Here is a 17,486-nt window from a genome sequence, read left to right as displayed (position 1 = left end):
ACCTTTGTGGGGCTTTCCAGTCTGCATCTGTTTTGTCCTCCTTAAGACATGTCCCAAACCTGCTTGTCTCTTGTCTAACTAGCTTGCGTCTTCCAGGTGAGGGGTTCTGTCTGTCTGTCCACCACGTTTCCCTCTTCTTTCAGGAAAGTGTGCCATCGGCATGTGCTCACCACGTGTTGTAGAGGGACGACTGGAGGTGTCTGAGGGGCTGGGAAGCTTTCGTTGTCAGAGGGATTGGCTGCTGAGTTGTGGATATGCCACGTTCTGTGATGGCCTTAGGAGAATGTGGCGGAACCGGGGTATCTGTGCTGCCTGAAGCAGGAAGCTGCACGGAGCCGTTAGTTGTCTGCTGCCGGTGGCCTCACAATGTCTGCTCAGTCTTGGCGCGGCTCAGCTGACTGCTGCGCAGGGTCTCACCCAAGGCAGCAGCAGCACTGAGGCAGGACCTGGCTCTCACCCGGGGCTGACTGGGGCAAACTGCCTTCAATCTCTCATGGCTGTTAGCAGGATTCATTCTTTTTGATTTGCTCAGCACCTTAATTTCCTTCAGGCCATGGGTGGATGGCTCAGTTTCTTTAGACATGGCTCTCTGATTTCGGCAGCTTTAATTTGATGAAAGCCAGTAGAGAACAAAACAGAAGTTGAGTTTTGAGCAATTCAGTTGCCAACATGACGCCGTTCACCTTTCTATGAGAAAGGACTCGCAAGTCTGCCCCCTGGGCTGAGTGCCAGGAGGCAAGACCCGAGGAGGGCCAGCCTGCGCTGCCCTGACGCCTCCTGCAGCCTGCCCCATGGTGTCCTGCTTCAGCATGGGGTTGTGTGTAAACAGCTCTGAAACGGCCAGACTCATTCTCAGCTTGTGGTCTGCAGAGTCAAGCTGAGCCTTAGCCGGTGGATCCATCATTGATAGTGTCACACGTCAGCCATAACCCAGTCGTCAATACAGACACAAGTACGGTTGATTTTTGTCTAAATGAAAAAGATGACTAAGAGAAACTTGAAGTTGGCTTGTATGTGGCTTTAGCAGTAGTCAGATTTTAAAGTTGCTATTGTAACCAAGGGGAGAACAACGGGGCTTTCTACTCCTGCAAGCTGTCACAGTCTCAGAAACTCACAACAGCTGACGTTTGTCAGACAAGAGAGGTGGGCCCAGGTAGAGGAGGGAACGGGCACTAGCGAAGTTGGGTCTGGGGATTATAATAAATAAAACTGCATTTTTGAGTACTTGTTTTTTATATAAGACCACATTTTTCTCTTGAAGTACAGAACTATGAAATTAATTTTTTTAATCCTATGCTTCTGATTAATCTGTGGGCCAAAACCCTCCCCACCCAAAAAAATTTCAGAGCAAAGCAAATAGAAAGTACTTTGTGTTCTATGACTGTAACCAGTATATCAAATGTGTTTGGGCTTAGGTAAGCTTAGGAGGAAATGTGTGACATTTAAAACCTGTATTCATTAAGTAGTAGAGAAGTCTGATTCAGTTCTTCAGCTAAGCTGCTGCCTTGAGAAACCAGACGTGACAAAAACAGACATAGAATAAGCTAGACAAAGTGAGAGTTGGAGTCATTGAGGTAATCAATGGTCTACAAACAATAGAGAAACCCTTACAGGATCAGTAAAGCAATTCAGACATCTGCCCCTGCAAAAGGTGCATATAATCAAGCTCAAGCTGCACCGAAGGCATTCGGGAAAAGCTCAACTTCCCGACACAACCGCTGGCGACAAAGCGGGGATAAGCAAATGTGGTGAAGAAAGCGGATGGTGCCCGGCTGTTGAAAGTTATAGCATCTGGGGTCTTAAAAGCTTGAAGGTAAACAAGCGGCCATCTAGCTCAGAAGCAACAAAGCCTCCATGGAAGAAGCACACCAGCCTGTGCGGTCACGAGGTGTCGAAGGTATCAGGCATCATCAGAACAAAAAATCATACCATTGTGAATGAGGGGGGGCCTGCGGAGTGGAGACTCAAAGCCCATTTGTAGGTCACTGGAGATCCCCTTACGGAAGAGTCTCGGGGAGGAGATATAAGCCAGTCAGGGTGTGATGTAGCACCAATGAAACATACAACTTTCACTATCATGATCCCAATTCTACCTAACAAATCTGGCTAGACCAGAAGATGTACACTGGTACAGATTGGAATTGGAAATACAGGGAATCCAGGGCAGATGATCCCTTTAGGACCATCTGGGAGGTTCCTTTACTGTGAGGGTGGAGGGAATGAGGGCGGGTTGAAAGGGGGAACCGATTACAAGGTTCTACATGTGACCGCCTCCCTGGGGGATGGACACCAGAAAAGGGGGTGACGGGAGACATTAGGGCAAGATATGACAAAATAGTGATTTATAAATTATCAAGGGTTCATGATGGAGATGGGAGCACGGTATGAGGGGAAAAAGAGTTGGATGAGCCCCCTGATAATAAAATGAGTAAAATAAAATGAAAGACGAGCTGTAATGTGGGCAGAGGTGTTTGTAACCAAAGGATTGCTACTCAGACTTTGGAAAGCATATTGTTCTTCACATCACAGGCCTCATCCTCTCCTAGGTAGTCCTGCGTGTGTTAAGTGCATAAAACAGCCTGAGAGGACTCGTGCCTACCTCTGGAGAGGGGTGGGCATGGGGCTCTGGGGAGACAGTGTTCCCTTTCATTCATTTCTTTGCTGTTAATTTTCCCCTACGTGTATTCATGTTTTGCTTGCGTTTAGAATATCATGGAATTGGCTGAAGGGCCGAAGGCAGCAATGTCGTCTTGTCTGTGGCTGCAGCCAGGGCCTCCCTTGGACTGTGTGTTCCCATTCCGTCTGATAGGGACACCCCTCACGTCTTAGCGATGTCGATTGACCCAGCATGTTCTTGGTTTGTGGCATGCGCACTCACTGACAGGATCACACTTAACTGCTGCTTATTCGTTTTCTCCCTCATAGATTTTCCTGAGTCTGACAAACTGACTTTATTTATTGTAAACATGTGGCACGACATCTTTATCTCACAGTCGGTGATTAATAAAGCGATGCAGTTAGTTGCCAGGCAGCGTGCAAAAGGGGAGGTTCTCAACTGTCTGAGAGCGTTTCTCAACTGGGAGAAGGTGAGTGGTGTTTTTGTTCCCTAGCGTACCGTTCTTGGAGAGCTAGCATCAATGTTGTTTGCTGTTTTTTTTCCATTGGCTCATAGACATTTTAAAGATGTTATTTTTTGTATTGGATATAGTTAAATATCATGTTTGTTTGAGCTTACGCATTTTGCTCTTATTCAAGAGACATTGCAAGAGGAATGTTAGAGGTTTGTGCTGCAGTTTTAACAGTTTGTACAATAACTTATGACTTGACGAAACCATGCATATGTATATAAGCATGTTTTTCCTAATAAAGGGGTCAGAGAAGATGTAAATTACTTGCTCTTCTAATAGATACTTTATTAGAGATTTTGAAAATTTGGTATCCCAACTCCTTTCTTTGAAAACCTGTTGAATTTCTTTTTTTTTCCCAAGGTGATGGGGTTTATATTTCTTCCCTCTGTTGCCATGTCACTTTTTATTTATTGTTCCACTAGCTGTAAGTGCTCTTTTATTCATAGATCCAACCTAATGTGGGTCTCTGGGTGCCGATGGGGTGACTGAATGAAAGGTCCACGTCAGTAAAGATGGGGTGACTGAAAGAAGGGTCCGCGGCAGGAAAGATGGGGTGACTGAAAGAAGGGTCCGCGGCAGGAAAGTTGGGGTGAGTGAACGAAAGGTCCACATCAGGAAAGATGGAGTGAGTGAACTAAAGGTCCACGTCAGGAAAGATGGGGTGACTGAAAGCAGGGTCCGTGGCAGGAAAGATGGGGTGACTGAAAGCAGGGTCCGCAGCAGGAAAGATGGGGTGACTGAAAGCAGGGTCCGCGGCAGGAAAGATGGGGTGGACTGTGTGCCCTCTTTCAACATTCATGCATCAGTTTTCCTTTAAAAAGCAGGAGTGGAATTGTGCTACAGTGCTATTTCCTCTGCCATTTTCCTTTACTTTTTAGTGGTTTTCGGTATGATGATTCATTTGAATTCGTTTTGTGTTTTTTTTTTCATGAAAAGCTAAAGGCCTGCCCCTCATCTCTGTTCTCCTTGCGGTTGTGTACTGCTTACTGTGGTAATGCTGGAAGTTAGGGAGCCGGAGTTCCAGGTGCCATCAGAGCGGACCACGGCAGACCAGCTGAATACCGAGACAGGCACAAGAAGACCTGGGGAGCTGTGTGGGAGCATCAAGAGCACCGTGTGTGAAGACGGCAGAAACAACAGGCAAGACAGAAAAGAGCAACACGGACCTCGGGAGAACGGGACACTTGCTCTTGAATGTGGAGTGCCAAAGTGGAAGACACAGATGAAGTGAAAGAGCTGAACAGAGATCTGCCAGGGTTGTTTGAGAAGACAAAAGAAGTGAGCAAAGACTCGTGACTGGAAAGTCCAACGAGAAGACCGTGCTCAGCATTTCTCAAGCTGGATGGGCTGGAAAGATAAACAAAGCAAGCCTTGTGTGGAGCGACACTAGGGTTGTACGGGCAAAAGAATGAGTGGTGCAAGAAGCGCCACAAGAAGGTGGAAGGAGGAGTGCCTTCTGAACCAAGAAGAAGGCTTGTATTCAGCCATTTTCCAAGAAAAAGCCCATGATCAACACACAGTGTTTTTACAGAAAGGCACCCAACTGGCATAGGTGACAGCGGTAAAACCGAGGCTGGAAAAATACCTGTGAGAAAGCTCCAACCAGCTGATGGAGGGAAGGAGGTACCCGCTTGTGTATCCTGAGAAATTTAGAGAGCAGCTTCTTAGCCAGTCCGCTGGAAGAGGCTGTCCTTGCCCGTTCACAGGAAGAGCACCCAACACCATTAATGCCACCGGTAGTAAAAGTATGCCAAGGGTAATTTCAAAACGGCTTCAACACGATTGACAGGGAGCTACCAAATTCCGAGGAAGCTGTGGCTCGGGACATCCTGGCTGCTGTCTGTCTGCTGGTCGTTGAAAGCAGCCGTTACAGACGTTTCCTGGGTCTTCCTGCTGTGACTCCTCATCCACGATGCCTGCCACGATGAAGAATGGGAGTTCTAGAACAGACCCTGTGTGTCAATTAAGGAAGGCAAACATTTGAACAGAACGGGGGGTAATGCTTGGCTTAAAATCAGGAACGGTGTGCAGCAGGGTTGTATCCTTTGACCACACTTACTCAATCTGTGCTGAGCAAGTCATCCCAAGCAGCTGGACTGTGTGAAGGAGAAAAAGCAGCGTGAAGGTCGGAGGAAGCTTGCTGACCTACCTGCCACACACAGGGGACACTGCTGGCTGAAAGGGAGGGAAAGGCACCTGCTGATGAAGTGACTGCGAATGGTCAAGGTCAGGAACGGCATCATTCAGTGTGGTCCTCATGTAAGAGCAGCCCTCGCAGTCGCCCCGACAGGAAGCGTGGATGGTAGGGAGCAGATGATGTGGTCAAGGCTTGCTTCTCTCTTGGCGTCATAGTCAAAGCCTCGGAACCATAGAGTGAAGACGTTACACGGCGGGTTTGTTAGTACAAATCTTCTACAAAAAAGACCTCTGTAAAGTTTAAAAAGCAAAGTATCAATTTGATTACTGTGGGGCTCATGACATAAGCCTGGGTCTTTTCGAATGGCCTCCTATGTGAAATCAATCGGTTTGGGAATCTAGGATGTCTTTTGGCAAAATGGAAACTTACGTCATTGTTTTTAAAAGTAAAACCAGTTCATTCCAGTTAGTATGAAATGATCATGAGAGCTTAATATATAAAATCATATGTATTGATGGTGTCTGCATTTTATCTGATGTTCACAAAAGAGCACGTTGCAAGTTCTCTCAGGCACGAGAGAAGGTGGAGCTTTCAGTTCATTTCCAGTGACGTCCCAATACTGCCGATTATAAGAAAGGTAGAAGACTGCTTTCAGGGAGACGGTTAGTTTTAACGGGAAATGCAGCATTAACTTTCTTCCTCAAGAAGAAGAATTCTCTGTTGGTGTATCAAGAAATCAATGTAATAAATTTAACCAGTAAATTCAAGTTGGAGAGAGTCATGCTCTTTCTGAAGTGAAAAGGAGAGTTACTAAACTCCGTTCTGCTAGCTAACAAGAAACCCATAGCATCTATTACCCTGGTGGCAAACAACTAATTGTTCCAGGGTGAAACCATGAATAGGGAGAGTCATCGTCACTGTGATGTGGTCTCTTTAATTTTCCCAACCCAGTTATTAAAATCTAGATGACTCTTTGATGCGTATAAATGACAATTTGACTTAAGTTGATGCTGAATTTTTTAAAATCTCAAATGAGACCGTGTTTTTGATAGCATTTAAAATGATAAATCTTGTGGCATTCATAGATCAGTTACAAAGATAAAACTTGCCTTCGTCATTAATTGTAACCTATGGAAATATTTTACAAGGTTCAGTTCTGTAATTTTCATAGTTTTACAAGTAATGTATATAATAAGATGTGTTTAAAACACTTAGCATTTTCCGATGTAGTCGAGTATTTTGAATCACTGGTGACTCGCAAATGTAAAAAGTCACACTCTGAATGCAGCCGTATAAACATTCAAGCATTATTTGTTAACTTGCATCTCCTTACACATAGGCCAGTGGTCAGAAAGTTAGGGGAAAGCTGGTATTGAAAGAGGAGGGATGTTTCCATGAACTCTTTGAAGCCCCCTCTTCTCTAAGGAGGCCTGAGGGTACAGTAGTGAAGCAGGCTGCTGGTGCCCTAGACGATGACCATCAGACCTCAGCAGCCTGGACCCACCAGCTTTCTGGTAGAAAATGGTAACCCTCGGCTTTTGTAGAGATGAGTCCCGAAACCTTAAGGTGCAGCCACAGTGAGCTAGAATCGACTCAGTAGCAGTGAGTTTGGTGTTGTGGGTTGAGTTCTAATAGCTAGTTAACATCTTCTAATAGTAAACACTCCCAAGTATAATCACAGCTGAAATGAAGCAGATTCTCATACACTTTGAGACAGTCTAACTAACAGACCTCAAATTCATATTCAGTCTCTGGATGTCTCCTTCAGTACAGGAGATCAGAGTAGCAGCTTGGCTTACTCACCCGTGCCCCTTTCTGTCTGCACCTTTTAGAGAAGAAACAAAGCTTCCTGCTTTATAAAAAGATTGCAGTCACTTTTGCACCCTAAAAAAATAGCCCATTGCCCACTCACAGTGCCTGTTTGTTTGTATGCTCCCTCGGGGTGTGTTTACTGTCTCTGCTAGGGTGCTCATGCACCCAGGTCGAATGTTTTGGATCACATTTAATTCTTTGAATAAGGAAGACTAAAGAAGAATCAGAGCCTTTGCATTGTAATGCTGACAGAGACTAGAGTACGGAGGACTGCCAGAAGAACAAACAAATCTGGGAGAAGTACGGCCGAATGATCCGGAAAGGAAAGGGTGCAAGCCTTGGTCTGACTGCTTTGGACACGTCGCCAGGAGAGCCTTGTCTCTGGAGAAGGACCTCGGGGTGGTAGAGTAGAGAGGGGCAATGCAGAAGAGGAAGGCCCTCGACTAGATGGGTCGAAACAGTGGGCTTCAGACGGCACAGTTGTGAAGACAAGGCGGCGAAGATGGGGCGGTGTTCCATTCCCTTCTCCACGGGGTCTGTGTTAGTCAGAGGTGACTGCAGGCAGGACACCTAACAGTAGCAGCAGTTTAGTTTGGGCTATCTGCTAGAAAATCTTGTACTCGGTCAGAAGATCGGAAGATCGACACCACTGCTAGGCCATTATCCTCTGTCAGTCAGCTCTCAGCCTTGAAATTGTCATGCAGATTTTCATATATCCTGTGTTACATGTGCATCGTTTTTGTATTGGACCCTCCACATCACGCCGGTGGGAATGTCACGTGGTACATACAGCCACTGGGCTTTGAAGGAGTTGGACAGCTCCTTATGAAGTTAACGTAACTGATCAAACGGCCCAGCGTTTGCCTGTGAGAAGTGAATGTGTGCCTATGTGAAGACTCACATGTTCACTGTCCCCAAGCCCGAGGAAACCCAGAAAGCCCTTCAGAGGGCCAGTGGATGGACAGACTGCAGTGTCCACACAGCAGTGAGAGCCAGCACACGACTCTCACTTTCTCCACGTGGCTGAAGACCTAACAAGGACACACAGGCATGGAAGAATGCCGGGCTGTGTGGAACTCTGGGATTGCCGTCAGTGCGCCCGGGGCAGAAAAGCCGAAGGAGGAGATGGTTCTTGATTGTAACTTGCGTGACGTACTCGAGTTTGAGATGAGGAAAACGTGGCTGCTGGATGGACTGCGGTTGACCTAGTGTGCCTGTGTGTGCGTGCGTGCGTGCGCGTGCAAGCGCGCACACTTCTAAGGAAGAAGTTATTCATCTGGTGCCTGCTGTGCTCTGGGGAGTGCTGGGGCAAACTGTCTTCTACTGAGACTCCAACGTGTGTTTTCTGTTTTGTTTGCTAGAATGCTCCTCTAGATGTTGGCTTCATGGTTTCTAAGCTGCTTTTGACAATACAGTTATGTCCAAACACAGAGTTTCAGTCGAGCGAGAGGTTTGGTGAAGACCTGAGTGAGAACACGTGGGAGTGCATATTTGCCATTGACCTGCTCTGCTGCCACCAGAAGTGGGTGTGGACTCATGACAACATCATAAGGTGCGGCTGTGGACGCAGGGGGACCAGTGGTGCGGGCTGTGGACCAGCAGTGCAGACCCAGGGAGCATGTGAAATGCAGGGTGGGGGGACCAAGGGGACATGAGGTGTGGGGGGTGGATCCAGGGTGACCCAATGTGCAGGGCAGAGGTACAGTGGGCCGTGGGGTCTGGGGACACGAGGGGCTGAGTGCAGGGGCAGGGAGCCTGAGGTGTGGGCGTGGACCAGGGAAACGAGCTGCAGGTTTGGATGCAAGGTGACCCGGTGTGCGGGGCGCAGGTGCAGGATGCAGACTCGGGAAGGATATAAGGTGCGGGGCACAGGTAGGGCTACCCTGCCTGCGGCATTGAATGGTTGCCTGCAGGAGGAGTGGGTCCTTGATTTGGGTCATGTTTTCTCCACTGAAAAGCGCCAGTTGCCAGCGTCTCAACTTGGGTCACAAACTGTTCTCCTGCCGCCTTGTTTTCTGGCACCAGTCTGTGTCTCCTCACTGATGCCCTGTGGCCACTGCCATGTACCAGCATACCCGCTCCGTCTCCACGGCGCAGGCTAAGCACAGCCGGTGCTGGTCACTGAGATATACTGATAGGGCGGGTCTCCAGGCCAGCAGCCTTGCCCACCTGGGGTTTGGGAAAGAACAGATGCTCTGGAGCATCAGTTGTACAAGTGGCCTTTAAAGGGTTCTGGAAAGTTCCATTATTTGTTTATCCGTCTTATTTTTCTATGCATCCAGAATCCCAGTGGGGCCTCCCTTGGGGATGGAGGGGTGGGACAGAATACAGCCTGTAGTTCAATCCTTTTCTCTGTCAGTCTTTCAGGATATGTTCTGTGGAGACAGGGGCACAGGTGTGGGGGGACAAGCTCTGGTCAAACCGAAGAGGAGTGGCTGGGCTGCCTCTAAAGACAGCTCTGCATGGATGGGACTGAGGCTACTTCCCCACCGCATGTTCTCACGTCACGAGCAGGGGCACAGACTGGGTGCTGCGGTGCTTGTGGGGGACTCTGGAGGTAGCACAACAGTGGGGCCAGGGGGCCAGGCTCAGTAAGGGCAGGGCAGACCCCCTGGAGCAGCTCCTGCCACTTCCGTCCTGAGCCCTGCACGGCAGCCTCCATAAATCCACACGTTCCTGCAGAGAGCCTGCCCGTGTCCCAGGGCAGGGACAGTGGGAACACCATTGTCTTCTGTTTTCTTTTGTTCACGTTTCCTTTCCTTAGTAAGTGTGTCAGCACAGCCCAGAAAAGGTAAATGCTCAGTACGTGCCCTTCTGTTTCACAGCAAGGAACTGTGGCCCGTCATGGACAAATGGATAAAGTACAGGAAGGGGCACGTGAACACCGCGCACACCCCTGATGTCATTGTCGCGTCCGTCCTGAGACTCATTGGTGAGTTAGTTCTGTCTCCTCGTGCACTCTTGTTATTGATGGCGTCACCGGAAGGAAAGCATGCACGGCAACAGCCGTATTAGTCCAGGACCCTTGCCTCAGGGACTGATTACTTAGAATGGTCTGAGCAGGCAACTTTGCTGCTTGATTCAACCTTCTTTCTTGCCCCCTTGATTTATAAATGAGGGGTTGTCTGTCTTTGTCAGTGATTGAGAGTTTATCATTGAACTCTTGTTCGATGCACATACTACTGTACAGTGGCCGCACACACCGGGTCCCTAGGTTGCTATAACTTGACCTCTGCTGTAGTCTAATCTCACCCTTAGCATAAGCAGAGCACCCCCAGCCCCCTAAAATGGTTCTCGACTTGCACAGTAGAGCATCACTCGTGGACTTACATCGTGGGGAGCTTGGTGTTCCTGCCCCGGACTCCTTGCTGGTGTGATGGTGGTGGCACTCGGTGTGCTCGAGGCAGTTCTGGCTCACAGGGATGCCCGGTCCTGCTGCACCCTCACCGTCATGCCCATGGGGGAGCCTGTCAGAGTCTTCTTTCTGCCACCCTATTTCCCAAGCACGACAGCCTTCGACAGGAACTGTTTCCTCTGACCACGTCCCAAGTCTGTGGCAGGGTCTCCATCCTCGGGTCCATGGAGTACCCCGCGGGGCTGGACACTGTACTCCCAAACGGATGCGTTCATTGTTGTCCTCTCTGTCCTTGTCAGTGCCCTAACTCAAAGGCATCAGTTCATGCTGTCCTCTTCATTCACTGTTCAGATTTCCTGTGCATCTGGGGTGATTGAACTTGGGGAGTGACTTGGGGCAGGGGCACCTTGGTCTTCAAGGTAAACACGTGTGACTTCTCTGGTGGAAGCAGCCACAAATGCACTAGGAGCTGGGCTGTGTGTGGCATGAGGTGGTGATTGGTCCCGAGCGAGTGTTGTGTGCATTCACAAGAGCGAACAGTAGGCTGTGGACCTCCGGGGAACAACTAGACGTGGGCGTGAGTGCGGTGGGTGTGGGAGGCCTCTGAGAGGCTCATGCTGAGGGATCCTGGTGGGTAAGGATCTCCTGAAGTCGCACGGGAAACGCTGTGACTTGGGCATGGCTACAACGGGACTCGGTCCTTCTTGCTCACACACTGGAGACCACTTCATGAGGTGCTTCAGCTGCTCTAGACCCTCGTACATGTTGGGGACCATCTGCCTCACTTGCCAAGGAGCCGAGTTCCGGGTGTGTTACACCCTGGTGTGAGGCCCCTCGGGGGTAGACATCTGCCCCCCACTTGATACCAACCCCCTGCTGCCGAGTGGCTCCTGCCTGCCCGTGACCCTGTAGGACAGAGGCTACCCTGAGTTTCCAAGTCTGTCGTCTTGACGGGAGCAGACTTTCTCGTCTTTTCCGTGCAGAGCAGAGCTGGTGTGTTTGAACCGCCAACCTCTCAGTTAGCAGCCCAGGGCTTCACCGCCTGCACTTCACACTTGAAGGGCGTCGAAGCCATTTGATAGCATGTACCAGACTGAGTGTTTCTGGCCTGCCTGGAATGCGATGGCTCTCTGGTGTTAATGGGGCACCAACCACCCCACTGCACTGAGTTCATTCTGACCCATAGCGATCCCTCTAGGCTCCAGTAGAACCGCCCCGTGGCATTTCCAAGGCTGTAGATCTTCATGAGAGCAGGTGGACACATCTTCCTGAGGACAGCGCTGCTGAACAAGCAGCACGCGCTCCTAGCTGTAGTGTGAAAGGTGAAACCTGGGCGGAACTTCTCCTGCCCATGAGAATCCACTGGGCACTGACACACTTAGTGATGCCGGTGTTCTCCCTGGGGAAGTCGGGCGTGTGGCCGGTCTTGGCAGGGCTGACAGAAGCTCTCCAAGGTCCTGACTCGATGACAGGTCAGCCTTCATCATTGGCAGCAGTGACTGCTTTCTCTGAAGGGTGACCCTGCTCCTTTTGGAAGGAGGGCAACCTGGATCCGAGCAGCCGTGGATGATCGTTAGGCCTGGGGGACTCAGTGTCCAGGAATTCAGCCAGCGGCCAACTCACAGGACCGGGACATGGCATGGGCTCTGGTCGCATCAGTAAGAGCTGCGGTCAGAGCTTCTCCCAGCCTGTGCTGATGTGAACATGACCGCAAACTGGTGTTGACGAAGACTCGCTCGGCCTGAGTGAGCCAGGCAGCAACCCTTAGTGCCACGGGAAGCTCTGGCCGCTGGGGTAGCAGTGGCGGACTGGGGTTTGGGCAGACCTTTGTTTCACCATTGAAACATCAGGGGCAGCTCGACCGTGAGTCAGAATTGACTGGACGGCAGTGAGGTCGGAGCAGGAGCCTGTTTTATGGCAGATCTGCCAGCCTAAGCAGACTTTGTCATCTCACCTCTGCTGTTGGCCTGCTGTGCCCGCCGGCACAGTCTGCCCGGCTGCTCTGCGTGCCCCTTACAGACAGTGCTGCCTGCTCTGAAGAAGTGTCCTTGATTAATGGTCCCTAGCGGTGTGCTTTCAGTACGTGACCTCATGCAAAAGAAAACATGTCGAACATCTTATGGGCAGTGAATCAGTGTCTAACCTAGACAGTGTGCTTTCTGCCCCTCGATTCCTCAGGACGCCTTGGCCAGTTGGGTCTAAAGGAAGGATTTCCATCGGCCGTGAAAAACATCAGCTCGGTGATCGGCATGTTCATCCAGCATGCTCAGGACGAAGGTGAGGACTGCTTCATTATAGCCATTGCGCCTCTATTCCTGGCTGTGGGCCATGCCCAGTACCTCTGCTCACTCACGAGCTGCGTGTGACCCCTTGTCCCATGGTCATACCTGAACGAGCAGGTGGGTGCTATGCCCACCCTGCTGGGCCGTGGGGGCTGCAGCCACAGGTACGCTCTCACCGGACTCACTAACGCTCAGCTACCTGCCAACCCCCCGGGACCTGACTGGTACAGTGACAGCCTCTGTTGTAACCACACGTGCCTAGCCTCTGGCTGATGGATGCAGCGAGGTGCAGCCATGCCTGTGCTCTCCTCACGGAGCACACTGCTTGCTGAGGCTCTGTGACGGTCCCTGTGCGGGTCGCCCCTGGGCTTCTGTCTTCGTCCTGTGTGGGGCCAGGGGGCTCTGAAATGGTGTCCTTGACAGCTGATGGTTTCTCCCACCGGAAACTGGACTCTTTTCTAGTGTGCGGTGGGTAAGGCAGTCAGCAGCCTAGTGGAGAACGGTCTTCTGAATGGAGCTAGTAGTCCCCCTGGTCGTGCAGCTGGCCATGCTCAGTCCCAACCCAGAGGGGGCTGGTCCAATGCGCCCGTGGCTCTTCACAGGAAGGCCGGGAGATCCTACTCCAGAGCCCATATGGGGCACAGCTGTACCACTGGACACACGTGGGGTCTCCCTGAGCCAGAGCCAGCTGGGAAGGACAAAGAGAGGCACCCTACTGGCGGTGCTTTCCCAAGTATTTTTAGGAGAAATCTGCAACCTAAACTAAGGGTTGGTTCCCACCTAACCGCCTCCCCTCTCGGTAGACCTGAGCTCACAGGAGAAGGTTCCGATAACCCTCTGTGGGCACAGCATCCGTTCCACGTTCCGGGCTCTTTGAGGGGACAGTTTAACAGCTGTTTCTGTGTGGAAAGCTCCAGGAACCTCACTGCATGGGGGAGCTTTCAAAACATCAGGGGACAGATGGAATACATGGTAATAGCATTTCCCACAATCGTTTTGACCACCCCCTGCTGCATGATGACCCTTGTGTGGGAGGGTGGCCCTGCAGAGGTGTTGTGGGAGTCGGTGTGAGTGTAAGGGATGGGTGTCTGAAACGATGCCTGACTGTCCTCACTGGTGCTGTCTTACATTCCATTCTCATTATCGGCAGGCGGCCTCCCATTGTTGTGTAATGTCTTACTCAATTATCAGTGAGGATTTAGAAAGACCATTGCCTGGGGTACCGACTGACTTGAATATCCTTTTCAGATATACCCTGGGGCGTCCAGTTAGCAGCCGTCTATGCCCTCTGCGACCTGAGTCCCAGCAATCCAGCAGGAATATCCAAGATCCTAGACACCTGGCAGAAGGACTCGTCGCAAAGCATCCCGGCCGCTGTAGTCGCCTACCTGGAGGAAGCTGGTGCACTGTGCGAGGAGGAAGAGGAGGAGGAGGGGCACGGCTAGGTCCCAGGTGGCCTTATGTCCAGAGAAGTGCCTTCGCGTTGTCTGAATGCTCACAGGCCAGTGACCTCTCAGAACCAAGAAAAGTCCCCCCTGAGGCTGATGACAGGGAGAGGCGAACCCTCCTTCCTGCTGGCCGCTGGCCGCACACATTTCACACATGCCGTTGCCATCCCGGGCCCCAGGTCCCTGTACCAGGTCCAGTGGCAGAAACTTGAACTTAGCCCTTTTTTGCTGCAGAAAGTGTCCTTTTAGTGGCTTTTAAAATTGAGCAACATTTTATAATGAATTTCACAAGACAAAAATGTGACTTGTTTGGTTCCCCACCAGCTTTAGGACTCTGCTCATGTCATTGACTCCAAAAATCCAAACCCTCTAGAAGGAACGAGAGAGTCTTCTGTCTCTGCCATCAGTGGGCCCGGTCCCCTCCCAGGTGGGGGTGGTTCTTTGAGGGGCTGCAGGAGCCTCCACGGAAACCTCTGTGGGCGAGTCTTCTCTGAAGCGCTTGCTGGGAGGCGGCCCGGGCCCGGCTCGTGTGGGCGGCATGTACATAAGCTTCAGAGATGGCCGCATGGTCGGCCGTGCCGTGTTCCTCCATCCGAGACAGTGCTGTAATGTGCTTCACATTGGATGCTGTTCCACTTTCGGAATTTAGTTCTGTACATAGAAGATGGGTTAATAGCTCACCGCGCTCCTGATCTTAAACTCATTGTTTCTTAAGACGTGTGTGTTTTTATAATAAAGGAGAAACGTGAACCTGTCCGGATCGTACTGTGGCCCTCGGCAAGGCGTCACCTGACACGGGTGAAGGAGAACTCCCAGCGACGCACCTGCGTCGTCAGCCAGGTCTAGCGGGCTCTCATTACTCCCCGAGGGGTTCTCTAAGTGCCATGAAGTACCGGGAAGTGATTAACCCTCCAAATGGAATCGTTGCCTCTATTTTATTTACACTTGCTGCCCTTTGGAAATCACACTTGTCCACTATTTTGTGACTCCCTCACCATTGTTTTTTTTTTTGAGTAACTCTAATTTATAAATATATAAACATCTCTGTGTTGCCCTTTGGAAGCATCTCAGTTCATTTATTCATTCCACAGATCCTTGTGTGGGTGGTGTGTGCCAGGCCCCTCCCTGGAACTGGGTGTTATCCCATTGGGTACAGGGCTGGGCCCTGAGGATCTTCAGAGCTTCCCCATGTTGACTGAGCGCCTGAACAAGGACTCAGGCTGTCATGTGACCCCCAGGGGTTTGTAGCTGGGTGGAGGAAGGGTGCTGAGTGGTCACTCTCTGCCAGGACCTGTGTCCCGGCCAGCGGATGGAATGTAAAGAAAAGGACACAAGCGGGTGCTGGTGGGGTGACAGTGATGACCATCCTGACCTGGCATGTGGTATGCGGACACACACTGGCACTGATTGGACTGGAGGTGCCTCGCACATGAATTGATGAAGCCTGGACATTGGCAATGGTTTCAGTGGGGGGTGTAGAAGTTGAGGGACCAAAACCCCAAACTAAACCCACTGCCAGTAGTTGATTCTGGCTCACAGCAACTCTCGTTAAGACAGAGCAGAACTTTTAGGTTTCCAAGTGTGTGAGTTTGGATTGACTAGTGAAACCAAAGACAGATGTCCCTGATGGGGAAGGACGGAGGGAGCTGACCTGTTGGAGCAGCTGCCATCAGAGGAAGGAGGTCAATACTGGGCTGGCTTCATGGCCTCTGACACCAGAAGGATTTAGAATCCACCCTGAAGGAGCATTCAGTGTGCTGCCTTCAAGAGCAGGGTGGAGAAGGGACCCAGGGAGACAAACCAGCTTTCTGGGGACACAGGCTGGGGTGAGAGTGGTATAGAAACCATGGGCCCCGGCACACTGACCACGCCATGTGGAGCTGTCTGGGAGTGAGTCACAATCTGGGCTGAAGGTGCCAGCTGCTGCTGCCACAAGGGAGGGGCACCAGGTGGAGCGTCTCTGTTATCCCTGTGATATGTGCTGATCGAGGACTTCCAAGGGGAGTGGGCAAATCCCATGGCCTTAATGACATGGTTTCATTAGCCGTGTGACGTGGGTACACGAGCACGTGTCTGCCCATACTGGCACGTGGCGATGCACACATGTGTACATGTTTGCGTGAGTACAGAAGCCAGCCGCCGCCTTTGATGACCTGCCATGCTTGGGTGCGCTGGCACCCTCTCTGTGGGGGTTGCAGATGCCCCTGAGGATCAGCGTTTCCTGCAAGGACGGGCTGATGTGCCCCATGACTCGGGAGAAGGCGGAGGGAGCTCTGGCAGAGCTGCTGTCCCCACCAGTTTTCACTTGTCACTGGAGGACACTGTGCCCCCTCCGGGAGCCCCTGCTCCTCACGCCCAGGGCCGGCCGCATGGTGGTCTCTAGATGGCCGCAGCTGACCCCGGGGCCGGCAGCGCATCCTGGGCTTCCTGTTGGATCACCCTTTAGGGGCCACCGCTAGGGTTAGCGCTGACCCCGCCGTAAACCCGGTCGCTGGTGCCACAAGTGACAGAAGCCCGACTGCACGACCTTCCGGTTTGGGACGCTTGGAACTAGATGGGTGGGATGGGACTTCCTACCTGGGAAGCTGCGAGCTGCCCGACGGCCGCATGAGGGCGCGCTCAGCCCGCGCCGCAGCCCCCAAAGCTCCTCCCCACAACGCTCCTCCCCCAGAATGCCCCGCCCAAGGCCCCTCTCCCCCACAATGCCCCGCCCCAAGCTCCTCTCCCCCACAATGCCCCGCCCCAAAGCACTCCCCCCACCCACAAAGCTCAGGCCCAAAGCATTTCCTCCCCCTACCCCTTTACCCACCCTGCAGCCCCCCACCCCAAAGCAAGCCCCGCCTCAAAGCACCTGGCTTCCCCCCACAGCACCCCACAACTCTGGCGGAGAGAAAAGGTCTCTTGGCAGGTGCTGCAGGGCTTCTGTCCTTTAAAAAAGCAGAAGCACGTGTTTTGCCCTTTTCGACATACTCTTGCTGGTGATTTTTCTACGGCCCTGACGTGAACTGTTTGCACAGACAAGGGACAAACCGGAGCGGGAATGATCCAGTCTGCCCCTTCCACCTGTCTACCGCAACAGGTTCTCGGACAGACGGACCCAGCACGGGAAGTCGCCAGGACAGGAACAGAGCTCCTCAGGCATTGGGCTGGCCTGGGATGAAGCCTAGCCATGCCTAATGGTTTCAATGGGGCATGCTCTCGAATTGTAGGGACCCAAACTAAACTAGACTAAACCCACTGCCAGTAGTTGATGCTGACTGACAGCACCTCTCTTAAAACCAAATAAAACTTAGGTTTCCAGGTGTGTTAGTTAGTCCAGGCTGA

At 51.5% G+C, this 17,486-nt stretch overlaps 1 protein-coding gene across 3 annotated transcripts in view; it reads left to right on the top strand.

Moving 5' to 3' along the window:
- The window catches only part of ICE1 (interactor of little elongation complex ELL subunit 1), a 41,899-nt gene extending 26,675 nt beyond the window's left edge, over positions 1-15,224 (top strand). For 2 of the 3 annotated variants that reach the window (XM_075540854.1, XM_075540853.1), the window contains exons 16-20: positions 2,926-3,086; positions 8,439-8,629; positions 9,903-10,009; positions 12,611-12,709; positions 13,963-15,224. In XM_075540854.1, coding sequence (XP_075396969.1) covers positions 2,926-3,086; positions 8,439-8,629; positions 9,903-10,009; positions 12,611-12,709; positions 13,963-14,159 — 755 coding nt within the window. In that variant the 3' untranslated portion in view covers positions 14,160-15,224. Of the gene's footprint in view, positions 1-2,925; positions 3,087-8,438; positions 8,630-9,902; positions 10,010-12,610; positions 12,710-13,962 lie in introns of those variants that run through there. The other variant, XR_012782816.1, reaches the window with a different exon arrangement.
- The last annotated feature ends 2,262 nt before the right edge of the window (positions 15,225-17,486 follow it).

Source organism: Tenrec ecaudatus, chromosome 2 (assembly GCF_050624435.1).
Source record: "Tenrec ecaudatus isolate mTenEca1 chromosome 2, mTenEca1.hap1, whole genome shotgun sequence".
Lineage (NCBI taxonomy): Eukaryota > Metazoa > Chordata > Mammalia > Afrosoricida > Tenrecidae > Tenrec > Tenrec ecaudatus.
Note: the sequence above shows the minus strand (reverse complement) of the source record. Positions and strands in the feature narration are given on the sequence as shown.